The sequence below is a fragment of the Pelodiscus sinensis genome, chromosome 32, assembly GCF_052426305.1.
Source record: "Pelodiscus sinensis isolate ZL-2025 chromosome 32, ASM5242630v1, whole genome shotgun sequence".
NCBI classification, from domain to species: domain Eukaryota; kingdom Metazoa; phylum Chordata; order Testudines; family Trionychidae; genus Pelodiscus; species Pelodiscus sinensis.
In genome coordinates this window covers 14,000,815-14,025,499 of record NC_143083.1, presented here as the reverse complement: position 1 = coordinate 14,025,499, position 24,685 = coordinate 14,000,815, and the positions used below count along the sequence as shown (strand labels likewise).

Sequence of the window (24,685 nt, the reverse complement as noted above, 5' to 3'; positions counted from 1 at the left end):
TTGACCCGTCTCAAGACTCGTTTGGGACGGAGCCCTCCAGCTGCCCTTGGCAAGGGAAAAGCCACCAGCGATTGCACAAAGTCTCTAGTCTGTAAATGCCACGGTGCTTGTCTAAAGAAATCCACCAGGGATGACCAGGCCCTGCCTGATTCAGACCCCACGTAGCTGTGATTCTTCCAGCCTGTTCTCTTGTTTATTCGTCGTTCCGGGACGGAGCTGCCCGTTGGCAGGCGCGTGAGGCCTCGGGGTGAGAGTCTTGGCAGGGAAGGAGTGTCCATGGTTAATTGTGGACGGGGGTTTCCAGCTCCCTGCAGCCTTTCCTGGAGATAAATCCGCCTCTTTTGGGAAACAGCTCCAGGGCAGGGCTGGCGCTTGGCTTGTGCTGTGCTCCGCCGATTCCCGCGCTTCCCTCTCTGGTCCCCTCTGGGCTGCGAAAGTGGGATGTGGTGGGGAGGGAGAGGCACTTATGCATCAGGCTTGCCTGCTTGGACGGGGGGGTGTTAAGCTCCCCAGAGCACGTCTATCAGTGCTGGAGTGGCCCTAGGTAACGCCCCCCCCAGCGCTGGGTGGAAAGGTCCAATGTTCCCTCGCACTTTTTCCCGTCTCAGGTGGAATACATTTTGTTCTGTGCACCCCGGCAGGGGAGAAAGGGTTAAATTAAAACCACGGTGACATATTTTATTTGGCAACAATAAATTACCCCCAAAACCGCAACAGAAAGAGGGGAGCGGGGGAGGGAGCCGGGGGGCCACATCGCCCTGGCTGCTCTCCCGGAAAGGGGGGTGCAGAGGGTTCTGGGAGGGGGCAAGTCTGGACTCTGGGTTGGGTTGGCAGCACTTTCCAGTGGTGCGGGAGAGCCCCCTTGCCCCTGTGCCCGATTTCTACCCCTTCCCGGACGGCCCCCCGCCCCTGGGCACCCACCCCGGAGAGGCCCCTCTCCACACGTGCCCCCCGCTGTGCCCGCCTGGTCTGTGTGCCCGTCCGCCCCCCGCCCCCATCGCCCCGGAACTAAAAGCGCCCTGATGTGGGCTGGGGGACGACCCGTCGCTAGCTGGCCCGCCCCCTCCATTGCGCTTCTCCGGGCATGCCCACCCCATGTCCATGGTGCCAGGCTAGCAGGGCCGGCGGCGTGCTCAGCACCTCCTGGGGGTTTGACGTGGGAGTTCTGGTGCTGCTGGACAGAGATGGGGCAGGAGGCGGCGCGCACTGGGGGGGAGCAGTGTCTCCATCAGGGACTCAACTCACAGCAGCTCCCCTGGGAGAAAAACAACCCAGCCCCGCACCAGGGAGGGGCGAGGGGCGTGTGGGTTAATTACAGAGAGACACAGACACTCTGTCTCGGGCGCTGGGAGCGCCAGACGGGTTGGGTGTGCGCAGGGAGGGTGCCTGCAGGCATGGTGTGTACGCGGGGGAGGGTGCCACACAGTGAGCTTGTGCGTGTGTTTGCTTGTGTAGGTTTGCACGGCATGCTCGTGCGTGCAAGGGTAGGTTTCATGGCATGCTTGTGAATGCAGGGGTAGCTTTGCCGGGGTGTGCTCATGCGAGCAGGGGTAGGTGTGCACGGCATACTCATGTGTGCAGGGGTAGGTGTGCACGGAATACTCATGTGTGTAGGGATAGGTTTGCACAGTGTGCTCGTGCATTTGCTTGTGTAGATTTGCATGGCAGGCTCTTGTGTGCAGGGGTAGGTTTGTACAGAGTGTTCGTGCGAACAGGGGTCGGTTTACACGCATGCTCATGCATTTGTTGTGTAGATTTGCATGGTGCGCTCATGCATGCAGGGGTAGGTTTGCATAGCGTGCTCGTGTGTGGAGGGGTAGCTTTGCACGGTGAGCTCATGCGTGCAGGGGTAGTTTTGCACACGTGCTTGTGCATTTGTTGTGTAGGTTTGCATGGCATGTTTGTGCATGCAGGGGTAGGTTTGCACGGCATGCTCCTGCATTTGCTGGTGTAGGTTTGCACGGCGCGGGGGGGGATCTGTGCATGGCTGGGATCTCACGCCATTTGCCCCCCCGTGCGGCATGTTCCCAGGGCGGCAGGGAGACGGCCACGCAGAGGCCCCTGTCCAGTAAAAGGGGGCTTGGCTGCGCGCCCGTTGGGACCGTGTCCCCTCGCCCACCAGGCACGTGTTGCCCCGTGAGACGCTACCATCCCAGCTCACCCCTCGGGCCGCGCAGCAGGGGTCCCTCGGTGGCCCCAGACTTTGTGGCCTACCCCACTCCCTATCTGTCTGGGGGACCTGCATGGACACGGGTCAGGGCAACCCCACCTGGGTCCCCGCCAGCCCCGTGTGCGGCTGGGCTCCCCCGGTCACGCCGGCCTGCCCTGGGCGCAGCGCCCGGCGATGTCCCGCAGCAGCGCGTCCTCCCGCGGCGACCAGGGCCGGGTGTAGCTGCCGCGCGGCAGCAGGATGCGGTTGAGCGTGTGCTCGTAGTTGACGTGGCGCCGGGCCATGAGCAGGTACTCGCGGCGCTCCAGGAGCGCGGGGCAGTCGCAGGCGTCGGGGACCCACACGTACTCCCGGTGCACCAGCGGGAAGCGGTTGCGGTAGGTGTGCTGCACCTGGACGTCGTAGCGCGTCTCCTGCCCCACCGGCCGCTTGGCCAGGATCCGGGCCCGGAACACTGCGGGCGAGAGGGATTCGGGGCCTGGGGCGCGCACCGGGCTGGGGGCAGCAGGCCATGCGGGAAACTGGCTGCCCAGCGCCCTTTCCCCTCTAGGGGGCGCCAGCTCCTACCCGCCCCCAGCAGGCACTGGCTGCCCAGCGCCCTTTCCCCTCTAGGGGGCGCCAGCTCCTACCCGCCCCCAGCAGGCACTGGCTACCTAGGGCCCTTTCTCCTCTAGGGGGCGCCAGCTCCTACCCGCCCCCAGCAGGCACTGGCTACCTAGGGCCCTTTCCCCTCTAGGGGGCGCCAGCTCCTACCCGCCCCCAGCAGGCACTGGCTACCTAGGGCCCTTTCCCCTCTAGGGGGCGCCAGCTCCTACCCGCCCCCAGCAGGCACTGGCTACCTAGGGCCCTTTCCCCTCTAGGGGGCGCCAGCTCCTACCCGCCCCCAGCGGGGCACTGGCTACCTAGGGCCCTTTCCCCTCTAGGGGGCGCCAGCTCCTACCCGCCCCCAGCAGGCACTGGCTACCTAGGGCCCTTTCCCCTCTAGGGGGCGCCAGCTCCAACCCGCCCCCAGCAGGCACTGGCTACCTAGGGCCCTTTCCCCTCTAGGGGGCGCCAGCTCCAACCCGCCCCCAGCAGGCACTGGCTACCTAGGGCCCTTTCCCCTCTAGGGGGCGCCAGCTCCTACCCGCCCCCAGCAGGCACTGGCTACCTAGGGCCCTTTCCCCTCTAGGGGGCGCCAGCTCCTACCCGCCCCCAGCAGGGCACTGGCTACCTAGGGCCCTTTCCCTTCTAGGGGGCGCCAGCTCCTACCCGCCCCCAGCAGGCACTGGCTACCTAGGGCCCTTTCCCCTCTAGGGGGCGCCAGCTCCTACCCGCCCCCAGCAGGCACTGGCTACCTAGGGCCCTTTCCCTTCTAGGGGGCGCCAGCTCCTACCCGCCCCCAGCAGGCACTGGCTACCTAGGGCCCTTTCCCCTCTAGGGGGCGCCAGCTCCTACCCGCCCCCAGCAGGGCACTGGCTACCTAGGGCCCTTTCCCCTCTAGGGGGCGCCAGCTCCAACCCGCCCCCAGCAGGCACTGGCTACCTAGGGCCCTTTCCCCTCTAGGGGGCGCCAGCTCCTACCCGCCCCCAGCAGGCACTGGCTACCTAGGGCCCTTTCCCCTCTAGGGGGCGCCAGCTCCAACCCGCCCCCAGCAGGCACTGGCTACCTAGGGCCCTTTCTCCTCTAGGGGGCGCCTGCTCCAACCCGCCCCCAGCAGGCACTGGCTACCTAGGGCCCTTTCCCCTCTAGGGGGCGCCAGCTCCTACCCGCCCCCAGCGGGGCACTGGCTACCTAGGGCCCTTTCCCCTCTAGGGGGCGCCAGCTCCTACCCGCCCCCAGCAGGCACTGGCTACCTAGGGCCCTTTCCCCTCTAGGGGGCGCCAGCTCCTACCCGCCCCCAGCAGGCACTGGCTACCTAGGGCCCTTTCCCCTCTAGGGGGCGCCAGCTCCAACCCGCCCCCAGCGGGGCACTGGCTACCTAGGGCCCTTTCTCCTCTAGGGGGCGCCAGCTCCAACCCACCCCCAGCAGGCACTGGCTACCTAGGGCCCTTTCTCCTCTAGGGGGCGCCAGCTCCAACCCACCCCCAGCAGGCACTGGCTACCTAGGGCCCTTTCCCCTCTAGGGGGCGCCAGCTCCAACCCGCCCCCAGCAGGCACTGGCTACCTAGGGCCCTTTCCCCTCTAGGGGGCGCCAGCTCCTACCCGCCCCCAGCAGGCACTGGCTACCTAGGGCCCTTTCCCCTCTAGGGGGCGCCAGCTCCTACCCGCCCCCAGCGGGGCACTGGCTACCTAGGGCCCTTTCCCCTCTAGGGGGCGCCAGCTCCTACCCGCCCCCAGCAGGCACTGGCTACCTAGGGCCCTTTCCCCTCTAGGGGGCGCCAGCTCCTACCCGCCCCCAGCAGGCACTGGCTACCTAGGGCCCTTTCTCCTCTAGGGGGCGCCTGCTCCAACCCGCCCCCAGCAGGCACTGGCTACCTAGGGCCCTTTCCCCTCTAGGGGGCGCCTGCTCCAACCCGCCCCCAGCAGGCACTGGCTACCTAGGGCCCTTTCCCCTCTAGGGGGCGCCAGCTCCTACCCGCCCCCAGCAGGCACTGGCTACCTAGGGCCCTTTCCCCTCTAGGGGGCGCCAGCTCCTACCCGCCCCCAGCAGGCACTGGCTACCTAGGGCCCTTTCCCCTCTAGGGGGCGCCAGCTCCAACCCGCCCCCAGCAGGCACTGGCTACCTAGGGCCCTTTCCCCTCTAGGGGGCGCCAGCTCCAACCCGCCCCCAGCAGGCACTGGCTACCTAGGGCCCTTTCCCCTCTAGGGGGCGCCAGCTCCAACCCGCCCCCAGCAGGCACTGGCTACCTAGGGCCCTTTCTCCTCTAGGGGGCGCCAGCTCCAACCCGCCCCCAGCAGGCACTGGCTACCTAGGGCCCTTTCCCCTCTAGGGGGCGCCAGCTCCAACCCACCCCCAGCAGGGCACTGGCTACCTAGGGCCCTTTCCCCTCTAGGGGGCGCCGGCTCCAACCCGCCCCCAGCAGGCTCTGGCTACCTAGGGCCCTTTCCCCTCTAGGGGGCGCCAGCTCCTACCCGCCCCCAGCAGGCACTGGCTACCTAGGGCCCTTTCCCCTCTAGGGGGCGCCAGCTCCAACCCGCCCCCAGCAGGCACTGGCTACCTAGGGCCCTTTCCCCTCTAGGGGGCGCCAGCTCCAACCCGCCCCTAGCAGGCACTGGCTACCTAGGGCCCTTTCCCCTCTAGGGGGCGCCAGCTCCTACCCGCCCCTAGCAGGCACTGGCTACCTAGGGCCCTTTCCCCTCTAGGGGGCGCCAGCTCCAACCCACCCCCAGCAGGCACTGGCTACCTAGGGCCCTTTCCCCTCTAGGGGGCGCCAGCGCCAATCTGCCCCCAGTGGGCTCTGGCTGCCCTGGGCCCTTTCCCCTCTGGGGGGCACCGGCTCTGATCCAGCCCAAGGTGGGAGCTCGGGCGGCCAAGTTTAAAAAAAAGACTCTTTGGAAACAAGTCCTCTGCCCGCTGAGCCTTGGCATTTCCTCCCCACGCTCTCCCGGCCCGTTCCCGTCACGCACGGCCCCGTGCCGGCCCCGGCGCCCTCTCCTCGCCGTGCCACACCCAGCCGGCCGGGGGCTCTTACCAAAGTCACTCTGGCAGTAGTGCCGGATGCGCTGGGACTTCCCCTTGGGCGTCTGGCACCTGCCGCAGCTCCCTGCGGGGCACAAAGCCGGGGCAGTCCGTCGGCGGGGGGCAGCCGCAAGCGCTGGTGGTAGCCCCACACGCCCAGCCCCACGCTCCCCAGGAGAGCAGAGCCCCCCCACGGGGGCCGAGGGATGCTGTGGTGTCCGTCCCCCCTCCAGCTGGGGGGCAGGGGTTCTGGTCTCCTGGGGAGAGTGGGGCTGAAAGCTCTTCCCAAAAGTCCCCCCCCCCCGGCCTGGCATCCTCTAGCACCCTGCAGCCAGGGGGCGCAGACTGGAGCTGGGTGCCCGGGAGGAGGCTGGGTGCTTGGCGGCAGGAGAGGCCGGGGGGTCCAGGCCAGGAGGGGGTTTGCAGCCTGGGAGTGGTGGGTGTCCCGGGGTGGGGCACATCCCAGCAGCCCCATGGAAGCCCTGGGGCAGGGGGGGGCTTAGCTCTGGATCACACGGGAACTGAGCAGGCACCTGGCTGAGTTGGGTCTGTGGGGCCGTGCCGGGGCCGCTCTGTGGGCGTGGCCCTGAGGCTGGGCGGAGTGGGGGGTGCCGGCGTGGTCGGAGGCACAGGCTGGGGCGTGCTGGGCGGGTCCAGGCCGATCCCCCTGGGCGGAGGCTGGTGCAGGTGGCTGGAGTCGCCCTGGAGGCGCCCATGCTGGTCCCGAGGCAGCCAGAACTCGTACTCGATGCCCGGGTTCGGCTCCTGGAACAGCACCTGCTTGGCAGGGGGAAGGGACAGCTGCCTGAGAGCCCCCGCGCCCGCGCCCCATTGCCAGGGGCATAAAACCGCCTCCCAGAGCAACCCTACAATAACAAACCAGAGGGTGCAGCCCAGCGCTCATGGGAGACCCTACAATAATAATCCGGGGGTCCAGCCCAGAGCTTATGGGAGACCCTATAATAACAAACCAGGGGGTGCAGCCCAGAGCTCATGGGAGACCCTACAATAACAATCCGGGGGTGTAGCCCAGAGCTCATAGGAGACTCTATAATAACAAACCAGGGGGTACAGCCCAGTGCTCTGGGGAGACCCTACAATAACAAACCAAGGGGTGCAGCCCAGCGCTCATGGGAGACCCTACAATAATAATCCAGGGGTGCAGCCCAGAGTTTATGGGAGACCCTATAATAACAAACCAGGGGGTGCAGCCCAGCGCTCATGGGAGACCCTACAATAACTTGGGCCTCCCCTTAGAAAAACCCTCTAAAACCAAACCAGCATGGGTCACGCAGCTCCAAACAGGGGTCCTACGGTAACAAAGTCCCATGCACAGTGCAGCCCTTGGGAGAGACCCTACCATAACAAACCGGTGTACGCCCCTGCTCACCTCCCCGCCCCCTCTCCCCGCCGCCTTCCTCACCATGACGTGCAGATCCTCCGCCGTGGGCCCGGCTGCCTCCAGTGTCTCGTGATTGTCCGCGTTGCGGGCGTAGCGCACCGTGGTGCCGGCCACCTCGTAGGCGCCTGGCCAGTCGATGGCCCAGTCCCCGTTGATCACGTAGCGCTGCTCGCCCGTCATCAGCGCTGCGGAGGGAGACAGCGGAGCGGCCCACGTGAGGCTGGTGCTGCGGGGGGCGAGGAGGGGAGGGAGGCAGCATGTGGGTCTACTGGGCTGCAGACGGTGCCCTGGGGGAGGGATGCACAAAGGGGCCCAACCCAGCATAACTGGGTTAGGCAGTGAGATGTAGTGGTTAGAGCAGGGGCGGGGTGGGAGTCAGGACTCCTGGGTTCCATTGCCAGGGAAGTGAGGTCTAGTGGTTAAAGCTGGGGGGGGGGTTGCTGGGAGTCAGGACTCCTGGGTTCCATTGCCAGGGAAGTGAGGTCTAGTGGTTAAAGCTGGGGGGGTTTGCTGGGAGTCAGGACTCCTGGGTTCCATTGCCAGGGAAGTGAGGTCTAGTGGTTAAAGCTGGGGGCGGGGTTGCTGGGAGTCAGGACTCCTGGGTTCCATTGCCAGGGAAGTGAGGTCTAGTGGTTAAAGCTGGTAGGGGGTGCTGGAGTCGGGACATCTGGCTTCCATTGCCAGCGTAGGGAGGGAAGTGGGCACTAGTGGTTAAAGCTGGGGGGGGGGGCGCTGGGAGTCAGGAGGCACCTCCCCCCAGCACAGTAAGGCAGCATCTCACTCTCACCCCCTCCAGCTGCTGGGGCAGAGCATCCCCCCAAGCGGAGTCCATGCGGGGTGGGGCAGAGTCCAATGAGTCGGTCGGGGCTAAGAAGGGGCCCTGGGTGGGGAGAGCCCCCTTACCTAGGTAGTTGCGGCTCCGGTCAGTGACCTTGATGTGCATCGCCCCGGCCGGGATCCTCGTCACGTTCTTGTACCCAAAGAAACCTGGGGGGGGGGGCTGGGAGTCAGGGCAGAGCCGGGGCAGGGGGACGGGCTAAGGGCTGGTTCCTCCCAGAGCTCGTCCCGCCCGGCGCCCGACAGGGAAGCTGCGGAGGCTGCGGCGTGGCTGGGAGCTCGTGGGGCGCTGGGTCCGCTCACCCATGTGGGCATGGGGGGGACACTGGGAGGGGGGATCAGGGAGGGGGGCAGCGGGCATGGCGAGTTTGACCCCCCTGCTCCCAGAGCTGGGATCAGGGCCCAATTAACTGGGGGCCTGGGGCCAGTAGATTATGTGGGGGCCCTGGGGTGGGGCCAAAATGAGGGGTTAATTATGGAGGGAGAGGGCTGCTGAGCAGCGGGCTGGGGGTGGGGTCTGGGCGGGAGGGAGGGTGCAGGCTCAGGATGGGGAGGGGAGGGTGCAGGCATGGGCGGGGGTGGGAGGGCAGGGGCTGGGCGGGGGTGGGAGGGCAGGGGCTGGGTCGAGGGTAGGGATGGGAGGGAGGGTGCAGAAGAGGAGGGGTCTGGGCAGGAGGGAGGGTGAAGGAGGCTGAGGGCGGGGGGGGGATCTAGGTGGGAGGCCGAGTGAGGGAGGCTGTTGGCTCTGGTGCCTGGTTTTCCCCCCGGGGGGTCAGAGCGACCCCCTCCCCGTGTGCCATGCAGGGAAAGTCGTCCTGATGCCTGTGGGGGAGGCTTGTGAGTTGCCATTGGTCAATGGGTTCGCTTGGTCCCTCCTGGCCGTGGGCTTGTGTCAGGAAGGGGATAGGGTGCCTGGGGGGGAAGGGGGGAGTCTGTTCAGAGCCATGTCTGGGGGAGGGGCTGGAGGAGGAGGAAGGGGATAGGGTGCCTGGGGGGGAAGGGGGGGTCTGTGCAGAGCCGTGTCCGGGGGAGGGGGCTGGAGGAGGAGGAAGGGGATAGGGTGCCTGGGGGGAAAGGGGGGGGTCTGTGCAGAGCCGTGTCCGGGGGAGGGGCTGGAGGAGGAGGAAGGGGATAGGGCGCCTGGGGGGAAAGGGGGGTCTGTGCACAGCCGTGTCCAGGGGAGGGGGCTGGAGGAGGAGGAAGGGGATAGGGTGGCCGGGGGGGGAAGGGGGGGTCTGTGCAGAGCCGTGTCTGGGGGAGGGGGCTGGAGGAGGAGGAAGGGGATAGGGCGCCTGGGGGGGAAGGGGGGGTCTGTGCAGAGCCGTGTCTGGGGGAGGGGCTGGAGGAGAAGGAAGGGGATAGGGTGCCCGGGGGGGAAGGGGGGGTCTGTGCAGAGCCGTGTCTGGGGGAGGGGGCTGGAGGAGGAGGAAGGGGATAGGGTGGCCGGGGGGGAAGGGGGGGGTCTGTGCAGAGCCGTGTCTGGGGGAGGGGGCTGGAGGAGGAGGAAGGGGATAGGGTGGCCGGGGGGGGGAAGGGGGGGTCTGTGCAGAGCCGTGTCTGAGGGAGGGGCTGGAGGAGGAGGAAGGGGATAGGGTGCCCAGGAGGAAGGGGGGGGGGGGTCTGTGCAGAGCCGTGTCTGGGGGAGGGGCTGGAGGAGGAGGAAGGGGATAGGGTGCCTGGGGGGGAAGGGGGGTCTGTGCAGAGCCATGTCTGGGGGAGGGGGCTGGAGGAGGAGGAAGGGGATAGGGTGCCGGGGGGGAAGGGGGGGTCTGTGCAGAGCCGTGTCCGGGGGAGGGGGCTGGAGGAGGAGGAAGGGGATAGGGTGCCTGGGGGGAAAGGGGGGGGTCTGTGCAGAGCCGTGTCCGGGGGAGGGGGCTGGAGGAGGAGGAAGGGGATAGGGCGCCTGGGGGGAAGGGGGGTCTGTGCAGAGCCGTGTCTGGGGGAGGGGGCTGGAGGAGGAGGAAGGGGATAGGGTGCCTGGGGGGGAAGGGGGGTCTGTGCAGAGCCGTGTATGGGGGAGGGGGCTGGAGGAGGAGGAAGGGGATAGGGTGCCTGGGGGGGAAGGGGGGGGTCTGTGCAGAGCCGTGTCCGGGGGAGGGGGCTGGAGGAGGAGGAAGGGGATAGGGTGCCTGGGGGGGAAGGGGGGTCTGTGCAGAGCCATGTCTGGGGGAGGGGGCTGGAGGAGGAGGAAGGGGATAGGGTGCCGGGGGGGAAGGGGGGGTCTGTGCAGAGCCATGTCCGGGGGAGGGGGCTGGAGCAGGAGGAAGGGGATAGGGTGCTGGGGGGAAGGGGGGTCTGTGCAGAGCCGTGTATGGGGGAGGGGGCTGGAGGAGGAGGAAGGGGATAGGGTGCCTGGGGGGGAAGGGGGGTCTGTGCAGAGCCGTGTCCGGGGGAGGGGGCTGGAGGAGGAGGAAGGGGATAGGGTGCCTGGGGGGGAAGGGGGGGGTCTGTGCAGAGCCGTGTCCGGGGGAGGGGGCTGGAGGAGGAGGAAGGGGATAGGGTGCCTGGGGGGGAAGGGGGGGTCTGTGCAGAGCCGTGTCCGGGGGAGGGGGCTGGAGGAGGAGGAAGGGGATAGGGCGCCTGGGGGGAAGGGGGGGGTCTGTGCAGAGCCGTGTATGGGGGAGGGGGCTGGAGGAGGAGGAAGGGGATAGGGCGCCTGGGGGGAAGGGGGGTCTGTGCAGAGCCGTGTCTGGGGGAGGGGGCTGGAGGAGGAGGAAGGGGATAGGGTGCCTGGGGGGGAAGGGGGGGTCTGTGCAGAGCCGTGTCCGGGGGAGGGGGCTGGAGGAGGAGGAAGGGGATAGGGTGCCTGGGGGGGAAGGGGGGGGTCTGTGCAGAGCCGTGTCCGGGGGAGGGGGCTGGAGGAGGAGGAAGGGGATAGGGTGCCTGGGGGGGAAGGGGGGTCTGTGCAGAGCCGTGTATGGGGGAGGGGGCTGGAGGAGGAGGAAGGGGATAGGGTGCCGGGGGGGAAGGGGGGGTCTGTGCAGAGCCGTGTCTGGGGGAGGGGCTGGAGGAGGAGGAAGGGGATAGGGTGCCGGGGGGGAAGGGGGGGTCTGTGCAGAGCCATGTCCGGGGGAGGGGGCTGGAGCAGGAGGAAGGGGATAGGGTGCCTGGGGGGGAAGGGGGGGGTCTGTGCAGAGCCGTGTCCGGGGGAGGGGGCTGGAGGAGGAGGAAGGGGATAGGGCGCCCGGGGGCCGGTGCAGAGCTGCGTCGAGGGGGGATGCCCGAGGGAGGAGACAGAGCGGGGGCGCGGAAGCCAAGAGCCAAAGCATTCACCCCTGGAGAGTCAATCACCGGAGGAGGGGGGCGCGGCCCGGAACACCCTCTGCACGAAGAGGCAGGACTCGTTCCGCCCGCCGCACTGGCCGCAGGCGTCGCTCCCAGCCCCAGAGCCCAGGATCCCGTCGCAGCCCACGGTCTGGGGGGAAATGCAGCATCAAGGGGGGGCAGGCGGCTGCCCCCAATACCCCTGCCTGGCTGGGGCCGCGCCTGGGACGCTGGCGCCTTCCTGCACTGCCAGGGCTGGGACGCCCCCACCTACGCCCCCCGAAATCAGGGGCTGGGAGGCGGGCAAGGCCCAAGCCCTCGCAAGCATCCCTCGTCGCCATGGCGATGTCAGCCCCTTGGGTACCAGGCCCGGTCTCCCACACGCCCCATGTCCCGCAGCAGCAGTGGGACCTACCAGGCATTGGCCGCTGATGCAGAGCCCCGGGGAGTCCAGGCTGCAGCGGGTCCCGTCCAGCACCCGGCCGAAGGTGTAGTAGAAATTGTGCCCCACGGCCAGGCAGTTCAGGTCACAGAGGTTGGGTGCTGGGGGAGAGCGGGGGACGAGAGGCGGAGGGAAGGAGAGAGCGAGATTAAGAGGAGAGCGTGGGGAGGAGCGTGGGGTTATGTACAGCACGGACCCTCGTCCCAACGACCAAAGTCGTGCCCAATGTTCCCTCTAATTTTCCCATCCGCATGCAGAATAAATTTTGTGCTGTGCACAGAGGGACATGCTGCTGTGCACCAGCAGGAGAAACACATGCTGCTGGCGGGGGCACTCTGCTAATCAGCCGGGGGGGGGCATTTAAATCTCTCCTGGACAGCCGCCCCAGCACTCAGCTTTCAGGGAACACTGGTCGTGTCCCCCCCCAGCACCCCGCGTGGAACAGCTTTTCTCCGCTACCAGAAGAGCCGTCCAATGGGGCGTGCACCTGGGCCGGCCCCTGGGAACTACGGGCTGCAGGCAGGGGGTGCGTCCAGTGTTGGGGGCACATCAGGAACCCCGCGGGCCCTGCCGGTCAGCAAGTGGAGCTGGGGTAGGGCCCACAGGCTGAAAGGCAGCGGGGGTAGGGCGGTGGATTTGAACCCAGGACTCACCTCCGTGAAAAGGAACCCACCGGTACCTGGCCTGGCTGCCCAGGATGGGTTTCCCGTCGTACAGGGAGCACTGCATGGCCCGGAAGGGCACCGCGCTGGCCGGACACTCCTGCAAGGGAAGGGCACAAGCTGCAGCCTCCCCGAGCTGTGCCGTGCCTTGGCCGGCGGGCATGGCAAGGAACTGCCGTCCCACCTAGCAGAGATCGGTGGGCAGGTCACAAAGCACCCGGCAAAGGCACCTGTCCCTGAGGCAGGCGGGGAGGAGGCGGCCAAGAATCAGAGAATGCTGCGCCGGGCACGCTGGTTTAGCTGTCTGGGCTCTGATCTCCCTGGGAGTCGGGCGAGACGGGCGTCTCGAGACCGGAACAGCGGAGGGGCTGGCCTGGAGGACGTGGGAACCACCCACAGTTCGGAGAGGGGCACAAAGGGTCTGCCCCCAAGACGCGATCCAGCGATGGAAGCGACGAGCAACCCTCCAAAGGGCCAGGGGGTGGGGAGAAGGGGCCAGACACTGGCAGCCACCCCACATGGGGCTGCAAAGTTCACATGAGCAGATGGAGAAACTGAGGCACGAAGAGGCCAGCGGCAGAGCCAGGAACAGAGCCCAGGTGCCCACCGTCCCGGTCTAGCAGCCGGCTGCCTGGCTCGGAGCGGGCAGCTCCATGTGGTTGTGGCACTGGGGAAGGCGGATTTGAACCAGTTCACGGGCACCCCTCCCCCACGCCTGTCCCCGTTGTTCCGGGGCACACTCACGTGTCGCTTGCACACGCGGTACTGCCGGGGCTCCCCCGCACACGACTCCTCCTCCAGGAACCTGCGGCAACGGCACCGTGTTTACCAATGGTGGGTGCTCTAGGGACGGCGCTGGCCTGGATCTGCCGTGCCCATGTGGGGCAGGGATGCTGGCGTGGGGCGCATGGGACACAGGGGCCGGGGTGACTCGTGGGAACCATGCAAGGCATCACCAGGGCAGTAGGCGAGACCCAAAGGGATGGGAAAGGTGTCAGCAATCCCAGGGAGAGACTCCCCGAAATGGGGTGGTAGCATCATGCACACACCCCTCCAGCGGCCTCCCCTTGGGGGTGTGCATCATGGATCAGGGGTCGTCTGGGCTGAGCCGCAGAGACGGGTTGAGCCCAGGGAGGAGGTGGGGGTAGGAATAACAGGGGCTCAGGGCAGCTTCTTCTGCCCCCGTTGAAAGCTGTTTTATTCCTCCCCCCTCCTAGCAACCAAGCGTGTGTATTTCCCATGCAAAATGTCAGCTGGAGCTTTACAAAATTCATTCGCTTTTTTGGGGTGGGTGGGAACATACAAGACATTTCTCCCCCCCCCCCCCCCCAATGAGTTTCCTTCCACATTTTCCATGGGATTTTCCAGATGAACTAAAAATACTGGTTTTCTCCTTCTACCCTCTCCGAAGAAAGGGGGAAAACCCCTAAATCAAACATTTTTCATGAGAAACCTCCCCCTGCCGCCAAATTTCAATCCAAATTAAAATGTGACACTGCCTCAAACACTCCCTCCCCCCCTCCCCCCCCTCCCCCGAGAAAAACATTTTTCCAGGGAAACTTTCGGGGCAGCTCAGGAAACGGAACCTGGGCCTTGGATCCCTTCCGGCCGAGCCCCGACATCCGGGGCAGAGTTTGCCCTTGGCTGGCCGAGTTGGCCAGGCTGGTTCAGGGGTTCGGCTGATGGTCTCTGGGGAGAACTGGAGCGGATTCCTGCCTGGAGTGGAGCTGGGGGTCCCCAGGGGTATTGCCCCAGGGTCGTTGGCACCCAGGGCAAAGCCCTCCCACCTGCCCCACATCTGCCCTGGCGCTGGAGTAACCGGGCTGAGGGGCCCTGGGTCGGGGCGGAGGAGGCTGCCAGCCCCGTGCACGTAGGACATGGTGCACGGGGCCCACGGACACCCCCCCCCCACTCACCGGATGCACTTCCTGGTGCGAAAGGAGGCGCCGTCCCCACACGTGCTGGAGCATGTGCTCCAGCCGCCCCAGGGCGACCACTCCCCACGGCCCAGCTGGCGCCGCTGGCGGCTCGGCGGGTCCAGGCCAAACGCCGGGGTCCTGCTGGCTGTCCCCTACTTAAAGGAAGACGACAAAGTCACCCCTCCAGGATGGGCCCTTCCTGTCATGCAACCAACACAGGCCCTCTAATGAGGTGCTCCAGACCCACCCCAGGAGGGGCTATCTGCCCCCAGATCCACCCGGGAGGGGCTAATTGCCCCAGACCCACCCCAGGAGGGGCTATCTGCCCCCAGACCCACCCCAGGAGGGGCTAATTGCCCCAGACCCACCCCACGAGGGGCTATCTGCCCCCAGACCCACCCCAGGAGGGGCTATCTGCCCCCAGATCCACCCGGGAGGGGCTAATTGCCCCAGACCCACCCCAGGAGGGGCTATCTGCCCCCAGACCCACCCCAGGAGGGGCTAATTGCCCCAGACCCACCCCACGAGGGGCTATCTGCCCCCAGACCCACCCCAGGAGGGGCTATCTGCCCCCAGACCCACCCCAGGAGGGGCTATCTGCCCCCAGATCCACCCCGGGAGGGGCTAATTGCTCCAGACCCACCCCAGGAGGGGCTATCTACCCCCAGACCCACCCCAGGAGGGGCTATCTGCCCCCAGATCCACCCCGGGAGGGGCTATCTGGCCCCAGACCCACCCCGGGAGGAGCTAATTGCTCCAGACCCACCCCAGGAGGGGCTCTCTGGCCCTCCCCCATTTCTCTCCTGCCCCACCCCAGGAGGGAGAGGCCGGAGTGACACCCACGCCCATCCGCGCCCTTTCCCATCTCACCGGCACCGCCCAGCTGGCAGCTACAACCGCCCCCCCGCCGTGAACCTTCCTCGGTTACTTTGTGCCCGGCCCCTGGACAGCGCAGCTGACGCCGCCCCTCGGGCTCCCTGGGCCACTGGCCATGGGGGGACAGCTGCTTCCTCTGGAACAATGCAGGGGGAGGCCCCGGGCCGGGAACCGGGCGTGTGGTTTCCATCGCGGTTTGGATGGAGGCCATGGGGCGGCTGGTGGCTGGGCCATCACGTGACGGGCGCTGCCCCCTTGGGGCCACTCGAGGGCTGAGTCGGGGGCCACCCGGCTTCTCTGCTGGGGTCCCCACCCTGGAGTCCTGCCGCCCCCCCCTTTATTTTTCCTGGGCAGCCGGTGAAGCCACCTCCTGGCCCAGGGAACCAGCCCCCCTCGCCCCCCTCCCGGCCCTGCCGCTGTCTCCTCTGGTTTTCATCCCTTCCCCTGGATCCTGCCGGATCCGCCTGCTTTATCTCCACTCGACGGCTGGAATGAGGCGTCTTTCCTGGCTCCCCATCCCCGGCAGCCCCCGCCCTGGAGAGAGAGTCCAGTGTCGGCCCTGGACGGGAACTTCCCCGAGCCGGGGGGGGGGGGGGGGGGGCGGGGAAAGACACTCAGCTGCTTGTGCGTGTCTGGGACTCCCAGCTGCTGCATTCCTGCCCCTGCCGCACACGCATGTGCCTGCAGGCACGCTCCGCCATGCACGCACACATAGCACACACGTGTGCGGGTGCACGTGTGGGGGGGGCCTGCAGGTCTTGTAACCCCGCGCACACAGAGGGGGGCTACCCACGGGAGGGGCTGAGGGAAGAAGCCAGTGGGAGACCCGGGGGCTGAGATGTGTGGGGAGAGCACCCCCTGTCCCCCACGCAAGCTGACCCCTCTGCTAGCATTTTGCCCCTCCCTCCCATGCCTCTGGGGTGCTCCTGGGGCACCACCTCTGCCATTCAGCCAGACCCTGGGGGCTCAGCCCCCCTCTCACTCAGCTCCACCCCCCAGCAGCGAGCTGAGCAACCTGCACAAGAGGCCTGGGGGCAGAGGTACCTGGGGCCTAGGATTGCCAGGTCGACCCCGCCAAAAAAACGGACACACTTGATTGTGGGTGGAGGGGGGAACCGGCCGGGAGGGGGGTGGGGCGGGAAGCAGAGCTGGCGGGGGGGCCGGGGGCTATATGGGAGGAAGGGGGGCAGGAAGCAGAGCTGGTGGGGGGCCCCCACACCCAGGACTGGGATCCCCAGGGCCCCCCACTCCCGCCCTGGCTGCACTGGGTTAGCATCATCCCTTGCAGCTGAGCTCCCCGGAGACACCCCCCCCCCCCGCCTCCACCATGCAGAGTTGTGGAATTCGCAGTGGAAGTGCGATCCTGCCGTCCAGGCAGCCAGACAGGGAGCCGGGACACCTGGGTTCTCTCCCCAGCTCTGGGAGGGAAGTGGGGTCTAGTGGTTAGAGCCGAGAGGGGCTGGGAGTTCCTTTGCTGCGTGGCTCAGGGCAAATCCCTTTGGGGACCCACCTAAGCCCTGGCCAGGGTTTCGTGTCTGTGCCAAACCACCGGCTCCTTCGCCCACCGGCTCCACCGGCAGCGGCTGAACCCCGGCGTGTTCCCTTGGGGAGGCCTGGGCTGCCTGCACGTGCAGCGCTGGGGCCGTTACGCAACTCCCAGAAGTGTGGGGTCCCAGCCCAGGGGAGGGGACACCTCTCCCGGCAGCAGGGTGGGTCCCCGGGCTGACAACGCAGCTTGAGAACAATTCCCACCCGCCAGCTCCGGCCAGCCCTGCGGTTACATGGGCAGGGCAGAGGCCGCAAATCCGAGGTGACTTTCTGCCAGCAGGAGCATCTCATGAAACGTGGGCTGGACAAATGCTGTATGGCCTGATCCTGGCTCTAACCACTAGACCCCACTCCCCTCCCAGAGCTGGGGAGAGAAGCCGGGGGTCCTGGCTCCAGCCCCTCTCGGCTCTAACCACTAGACCCCACTCCCCTCCCAGAGCTGGGGAGAGAAGCCGGGGGTCCTGCCTCCAGCCCCTCTCGGCTCTAACCACTAGACATCACTCCTTTCCCAGAGCTGGGAAGAGAAGCCACATCCCCCGCAGCCTCCTGGGGCTATCTGAGGTCAGGGGGCAACCTGCCATGTGCCCTCCAGGGTGGGGGAGGGGGCTGTGCATCCTCCGGGGCAAGAGGCCGGTCCTCCCCACGCTCCGAGTGTCACCTGCCCCCTCCCATGCTCCTGCCGGGGCTGGGGCCACGAGCCACCTGCCCTCCTCCTCCCAGGGGGGAGGTTGGGGCTGCCCACAGGGGGAGGGGTGGCCTGCCCCTACAGGAAGGGGAACTTGGCTCCCACGGAGCCCGGTGAGGCGGGGCAGGGCCTCAGATAGTGGGGGTGAGGCTCCTCCAGCCGAGGCTCCCCTCTGCCCGGAGTGCAGGCTCTGGCCCGTGTTGTGTATTTTTCTCTTACCCCAGTCTGGGGTTGCCACATCCTTTTGCCCGGCTCCTTGTAGCAGAGACACATCAAAGCTATGGAGAGGGGCGAACTCAGGTGAAGCCAGTGACCCGGGGTGCCTGGCTTCACGGAGACAGCGGATTGATATACATGGCAGGCAACGTTCCCTCTCACGTTTCCCAGCCATGTGCAGAATAAATTTTGTTCAGTGCACTGAGGCAGGTGCAGGTGTGCACCACCTACAGAAACACAGGCTGCCTGCGGTGGGCACTCTGCTAGTCAGCTGGATGGTATCTGAATTGCTGCTGGGTGCCCACCTGAGTGCAGAAGGGAGGTGGCTGGAAGAAAAGGCACCGGGTACTCGAGCGGAACAAGGTGCCAGGTGGCACAGGGAAAGAGGGGTTGGGAAGCCCGGAGCTGAGCCGTGGGCAGGATTTCTGCCGGTGGGCACAGACACGCTGTGAGTCCTCCTGGCCACGTCAGGTACCCCCAACAGCATCGCCCCTCCCCTGCCCTGTGGCTCGCACAAGACCCCCAGATTGCACCCTGTCCGGGGGGCACCGAGCGAATCAGGGTGGTCCCAGAATGCACCGGCAGCCAGATCATCCCCAGCGGCCGCCGGGCAGAGAATCTCGAGGCCTCAGCTGTTCACGCCGCAGCAGACGCTGGGATTAATGAGCTCAGGGCAGAGCTGGAAATAAACAGGGAACTCGAGGGGGTCATGGGGCGACTAGTGGAGGAGCAACCGGCCAGGCCTGGCTGGATCAATTTGCTTGCTCTGGGAGAGGCTCTCCTAGGGTTCCAATAGGCACCACACCCTGGAGGTGGGAGGCTAGCGGGAGCCGACTTGTGACCTGGCCCGCACAAGCCACCAACCTTGCCTGCCCCGCCCCAGGAGGGGAAGGCCGGGTCAGCCAGCCAGAGAAACACAGAGCCGCTCCGGCTGCGTAGGAAAACAAAGCAGCTGAGAAGACGAGAGGCTATTTCCTGTATGACGAATCGAACATGCCTCTCCCAAACGGAGGCCCCCTGCGGTTGCAGATGGGGCCCTGAACCCCTGGGGCAGCTACGGATCCCCCCTGCAGCGCTCTGTTCCCCCCGGAGACCAGGCCAGGGTCCAGCTGGAGGCATTTACATCCGACCCCCCACTACCCCCTTTCTAGGGCCGTTGCTTCATGCTGCCAAGTAGCTGCCGGCTCCCCCATTCCTGCAGGAGTGCTTGGAGAAAGACAGATGAATTCCTATCAGCCAGCTCGCCAGATGCAGCTGCCGTGTGATCCCTGAGTTATTTTTATTTCCAGGGCTCGGGGAGGGCCAGAAACTCCCATGCTTCAGGGCAGCAGCCAACCTGGAAAGAACAGGGGTCAGGAAGGAAATTTCCAAGGAAGCTGGCTGCTCCTCTCCTGTCTCTGCACCTGCCGCCTTAACCAGCTAGTGCCACCACCATCCGAGAAGGGACATTGGGCTAGATGGGCCATGGACCTCACCCTGCCTCATGGTTCTTATGGTCCTTGCGGGGACATAGCTAATCTATTGCCTGCGGGGGTGGGGGTGGGAATGGGGGGTGACACCAGGGCCTGCCACAGAGACAGGTATCTGGGAGATGTTCAGATCCTCCGGTCTGGCTGACCACGAGGTCTCTTCTCCTCCACTTACCTGAGTGCTGCAAAGGCCCCAGCCAACGCTCAGCCAGGCCAGGAGCAGCATTGTCCCCAGGGAACAGTGCCTGCAAAAACCAGCCAGAGGGAAAACTCAGCCTGGGTCCCCTGCCCAGCACATCACTCCCCCCCCGCTGGGCAGCCATGGCCTCCGCACTCCCTGCCCCATTTCGGGGGAGTGTGGCTCAGGGTGGCCAGAAACAGAGGCTAGGTGGGGGGGAGGACCCAGGAAGTGACCCCAGATCTCCTGGGTCCCATCCCAGAGCCTGAACCACCGTCATTCTGCGGGTCCCTGGGCCACGGTGGGGTCCCAGCCCTCCCCCCGCTCCCCCCGAGATCTCATCCTGAGCCAGACAAGACCCGACAGCTCAGGTGTGAGATCATCTGGGAGGGGAACAAGGTGGCTGGATTCCTGCAAGCTGTGGGGGTGGGGGAGCTGATTGGAGATGGGGTGGGGGATGGAAAATGGGGGAGGCAGGTTTTGACCCTCCCCCCTCCAAAACGATTGGATCTGGGGCCTCAGACCTTGGGTGGGGGGGCAGCTCCAGCCCCAGAGGAGGTGGGACCACGCCTGGCAGAGGTGGGGGGAGGGGCAGGCTGGGGGGGCGGAGGAGAAAGGAGCGGAGGGGCGAGGCGCTCAGGATGCAGGCTGACCGTGTGGGTCCCTGGGCTGTAGCCCAGATCTCAGTTCTGCGGGAGCCTGGCGAGTCGCTGTTCATTCCCCGTGGGCCCGGCAGCTCCTGGCCCCTCTGCCTGGCAGGAGAACGGTCCAGCTGGGAGGATTTGCTCTGCCGGCTGCTCCCCGGGTGGCTTGGGCAGGGCAGGGCAGCCGGAGGGGAGACGCTGGGCAGCGGATAATGGCCCCAGCTGACCGGGTCTGGCCCAGGAGGCAGCGAGGGGCCTTCGGGAGTCAAGGACACTCCCAGCTTGGGGGCTCTTTTCCTGGGAGATGAGTCATGCAGCCAGCCTGGGACGTGCAAAGTGGGTGGCATCTCGTCGCTGTTCGCTCAGCACACGCCAGCCCCCAGCCCTGCCCACAGGCAGCTGGAGGCCCAGCTTGAGCTCTAGAATTCTGAGGCCTGATTGCTTCTAGAGACGACCCAGGCTGCTTCTAGAGACTATCCAGGATGCTTCTAGACTAGACATGACCCAGGCTGCTTCTAGAGCATGAAACTGACACAGTGCCTAGAAGGCCTGGGCCGCGGCTCACCTTGGGTTTTGAGAGCCGTATGCCCGGGGCTGCACTCTAGACAAACACACCTGGGTAGGCCCCGGCCCTGCCCCACAGGGCTTGTGAGCTAAGGGAATGTGCGGCTGCATCTGCCCTCCTCCTTCCATGTCAGCCTGTCCTGCATGTTCCAGAATCTAAATCCCATTAGAAACCAGCTGGGATCTAGCACGGCAGAAGGAGGCAGGGAGTCTAGAAGGCTGGGTCCCACAGGCCTGGCCAAGGTTCCAGAGCTCACACAAAGCCCCACATTCCTGGGGGGGGGGGTGTTTAGCACTCAATGGGTTCTAGAGCCAACCAGCATTCCCGCACTCTAGAACCCAGAACCCTTCTCAGAACAGGGGCCGATTTGACTCCATCTCCGAGCCGGGGAGACCAAGCAATTCGGTTGCCTTGAGAACTTCTGTATTAAACACACACACACACACACACACACACACACACTCTCTCTCTCTCTCTCTCTCTCTCTCTCTCTCCTCCAATCCTCTGCTGCTAGGGGCTTTCCCACAGAGTCCAACCCATGGGGCAGAACCAGCCAGGGCCGGAATCTCCTCTTGCTCCTACCAGGCGGGGCAGCGTGGGTGAGTGAAAGGGGCAGGATCCAGTCCCCCCGTCACTCCCCTGCTGCTTAATTCTAGATTATGCCCAGGACCCACCGTTTGGTCCAGTGGCTCCGGGTGCCCGCACTGTGCGCAGTTCCAGCAGCCTTGCGGGAATCGGAGCCGCAGGGCGGCAGTGGCACCGGCTCCTGGCATGCCGGCTGCCCAGGCCAGACCCGACGGGGTGCCCTCTCTGGGCAGGGGTCCCTCCCTAGCGAGGGAGGAGGGGAGGGACTTCTCCTTTGATCACAGGCTCCGGCTGGGTGGGTTTTATCGGAGCCTGGTTCCTGCTTCACCAGCTTGGGACGTGCCAGACAAGTTCTCTCGCGCAGCCTGGGGACTTAGGAACCCGCCCTGCTTCGAAATCGGGGGGGGGGGGGACCCAAACGCCCAGCTCTGCCCCCCATCCCCCGCCTTATGCAAGCCCCCGATGCTGCCCCCAGCCCGGCTCAGTCTGAGCTCTCAGGCCACCTCATCGGCTGTTCCCCGCTGCCCGGCTCCTCTCTGGGAGCTGTGAGCAGGGGAGGTGGATGATCCAGAGGGCTGGGAAAGGCGAGGACCAGGAATCAGGACCCCTGGGTTCTGGTCCCAGCTGGGGAAGGGGAGGGCGGGCTAGTGGTTGGAGCAAGGCCGTGGGGGTCAGGACTCCTGGGCTCTACTTGCTGACCTCTGCCACATCACTTCTCCACCCCGTGCCTCAGTTTCCCCGCCTGTACCTTTGGGGGGGTAGCGTTTGTGGGCGTCGCGGCGCTCCCTTGGCTAGCGCTGGGAGCCCTGCAGGCGACAGAGGCTAGAGAAGGGCAGATTGAGAAGGGTTAATAAAAAAGCAAAACTCTTACCCGGTGCTCGGAGAGCCCCCGGCCAGCCGGCTGCACGTCGGGCCCTGCTGGCGCCGCCGGCTTTCGGTGCCCGCTTCTCTCCTTCTGCTCACCCCGGCGTCCGGCGGGCGCGTCTCCATCCCGGCTCCACCTGCGCCTCCTGGCTGCTGGCGCCGGGCTGGGAGCGGAGCTGTCCCAACCGCCCGGCCGCCTCCCGCAAGGGTCAGCCCCGAGCGCCCAGCTGGGGACTTGCGCACGGGGGAGAGCCCAGGCCCGCTCCGCTCTCCGGAAACTCCTGCGCTCTCATCCCAAGCAGCGCGCCGAGTTGGAGTCGGTCCCGCGCCGGCTTGGAAGGCATCCCATGCGCTCAACCTCCGGGGGCTTGGCGTGCGAGGGGCAGGCGGGGGCCGGGCTGGGGGAACCGGTTCCCGGGCGTCGCTGTCCCGAAACGCTGGGGGAAGGTGGCGTCCCAGGCTGGCTCTCCCAGCCTCGCCACGTCCCGCGGGGGGAGCCAACCGAAGCCCGGCTCCCTCCGCCTCCCCTGACGGCGTTTCACTCTGCGCCTGCCTCTGGCTTTATTAATATTCCTACGGAAAGGTGCACCCGGCCGGGCCGCCTTCCCGCTTAACCCTTCCCGCGCCGAGGAGCGGCGCGCCGCGGGCCCGGGCCCGGAGGGAGCAGGGAGCGCGACCAGTCCGGGGAGGGAACAGGGCGCGCCGCGAGCCCGGAGGCAGCAGGGCGCACTGGCCGGGCCAGTCCGGGGAGGGAACAGGGCGCGCCGCGAGCCCGGAGGCAGCAGGGCGCACTGGCCGGGCCAGTCCGGGGAGGGAGCAGGGCGCGCCGGCCGGACCAGTCCCAGGGGGGAGCAGGGCGCACTGGCCGGACCAGTCCGGGAGGGAGCAGGGCGCACTGGCCGGACCAGTCCCAGGAGGGAGCAGGGCGCACTGGCCGGACCAGTCCCAGGGGGGAGCAGGGCGCACTGGCCGGGCCAGTCCGGGGAGGGAACAGGGCGCGCCGCGAGCCCGGAGGCAGCAGGGCGCACTGGCCGGACCAGTCCCAGGGGGGAGCAGGGCGCACTGGCCGGACCAGTCCTAGGAGGGAGCAGGGCGCCCTGGCCGGACCAGTCCCAGGAGGGAGCCGAGCGCACTGGCCGGACCAGTCCCAGGAGGGAGAAGGGCGCCCTGGCCGGACCAGTCCCAGGAGGGAGCCGGGCGCACTGGCCGGACCAGTCCCAGGAGGGAGTCGAGCGCACCGGCCGGGCCCGTCCAACCTTGTTCTGCTCCCCGCTTTTGGAGGCACACGCTGAACAGCCCGGACTTGGTCCCTCCCGCGCCGGGTCGGAGCCAGGACGGGGCGAGTTAACCCTTCGGTCCGCGGCGCTCTCCAGGCTGCCGGCCAAACCGCGCGGCTATAAATAACCCCCGGGCCAAACTCAGAGCGGGCGGAGGAAGGGGCCACAGTTGGGGGGGGGGGGGCGCCGCTCAGCCAGGCCTGCTCCGGACGGGGTAAGTCAGAAACAACCCGCAGCAGCGGGGTGCGAACGGGCCGGGCCAGCCCCTGGGCCTCGTTCTGTTCACGCTGGCCCAGCGGCGCTCACTGCCCGGGATCGGGCCCAGCCAGGGGATCGGGGCGGACGGGTCGGGTCAGTTTCCCCGCGTGCCTGGGACTTTCCGCCTCCCGCGCTTGGCCGGCGTCGATGGAACAAACGGGCAGAGGAAGGGACGCGCCGGCACCGCCCGGGCAGAGATCTCGGCCGCCCCACCTCTGTCCCCCTGGGACCCTGCTCCTCTCCCAGAGCGGGGAACAGAACCCAGGCGTCCTGCCCCACCCCCGTCCTGCTCTAACCACTCACCCGCACAGCCCCCGGCCGGAGCGGGGAACAGAACCCAGGCGTCCTGCCCCACCCCCGTCCTGCTCTAACCACTCACCCGCACAGCCCCCGGCCGGAGCGGGGAACAGAACCCAGGCGTCCTGCCCCTCCCCCGTCCTGCTCTAACCACTCACCCGCACAGCCCCCGGCCGGAGCGGGGAACAGAACCCAGGCGTCCTGCCCCTCTCTTAAAGCCCCAGGCCCATCTCAAGGCAAAGTGCGGGCCCCAGGGGCGGGGGTAACGTAGGCAAGGGACAGCACAGCCCGGCTCCCTGGCTTCTGGGGGGGGCGGGGGTTGGGGCCCCAGAACGGCAGCCCCAGCCCTCCAGGTGGCCAGGAAGGATCTGACTGTGGGCGGGGCTTGGCTCCAAAGGCGGGGCCTCAGGTGGAAGGGGCGGGGCTGAGGTTTGCCTTCGCCCACCACCCATGTCCCTCTCCCACAGCCTCACCCCACAGGTCCAGCCCTGGGTCACTCTACTTCCACCCCCCTCCCCAGGCTATTTGTGGGGAACTCTGGAGGGCTCCACCCCACAGCCCCAGCAAGCCCCTGGCAGGCGGGAGAGCTAGGGACCCCTCCACCCCAGTGCTCACTGCTCACTGGCCCCCCAGCTGCGTGGGAAGGGGGACACATCCCAGGGCAGGGATCGAACAGTGACAGGAGGGCAGGGGGCATGGCTGGATCGGGCTGAGGGGGCAGGGGGAGGGTTACATAAGAACGGCCAGACGGGGTCAGACCAAAGGCCCATCAGCCCAGTGTCCTGTCTGCCCACAGGGGCCAATGCCAGGAGCCCCAGAGGGAGAGACACAACAGAGAATCCTCACGTGATCCCTCCGCTGTCTCCCACGTCCAGAGAAACCGAGGCTAGGGACCCCATTCCTGCCCAGCCTGGCTAATGGCCATC

At 66.9% G+C, this 24,685-nt stretch overlaps 1 protein-coding gene across 5 annotated transcripts; it reads right to left on the bottom strand.

Annotated features, from left to right (window-relative positions):
• Positions 1 to 5: 5 nt before the first annotated feature.
• ADAMTSL5 (ADAMTS like 5) lies at positions 6 to 22,552 on the bottom strand. Of its 5 annotated transcripts, none has more exons than XM_089774903.1 (12): positions 21,935 to 22,552; positions 19,267 to 19,336; positions 14,295 to 14,449; positions 13,123 to 13,183; positions 12,370 to 12,478; positions 11,690 to 11,817; positions 11,302 to 11,425; positions 8,077 to 8,160; positions 7,195 to 7,358; positions 5,785 to 5,856; positions 2,270 to 2,624; positions 6 to 428 (listed from the first exon to the last, which is right to left on the bottom strand). In XM_089774903.1, exons 1-12 carry the CDS (start codon positions 22,051 to 22,053, stop codon positions 151 to 153), a joined length of 1,719 nt encoding a protein of 572 aa, XP_089631029.1. In that variant the 5' UTR covers positions 22,054 to 22,552; the 3' UTR covers positions 6 to 150. The 5 variants fall into 5 exon arrangements, with proteins under 5 accessions (XP_089631029.1, XP_089631031.1, XP_089631032.1 ...); XM_089774905.1 differs by having other exon boundaries at positions 286 to 625; positions 21,935 to 22,550; XM_075902719.2 differs by lacking the exon at positions 6 to 428 and adding an exon at positions 6,305 to 6,551 and having other exon boundaries at positions 21,935 to 22,538.
• Between the last annotated feature and the right edge of the window lie 2,133 nt (positions 22,553 to 24,685).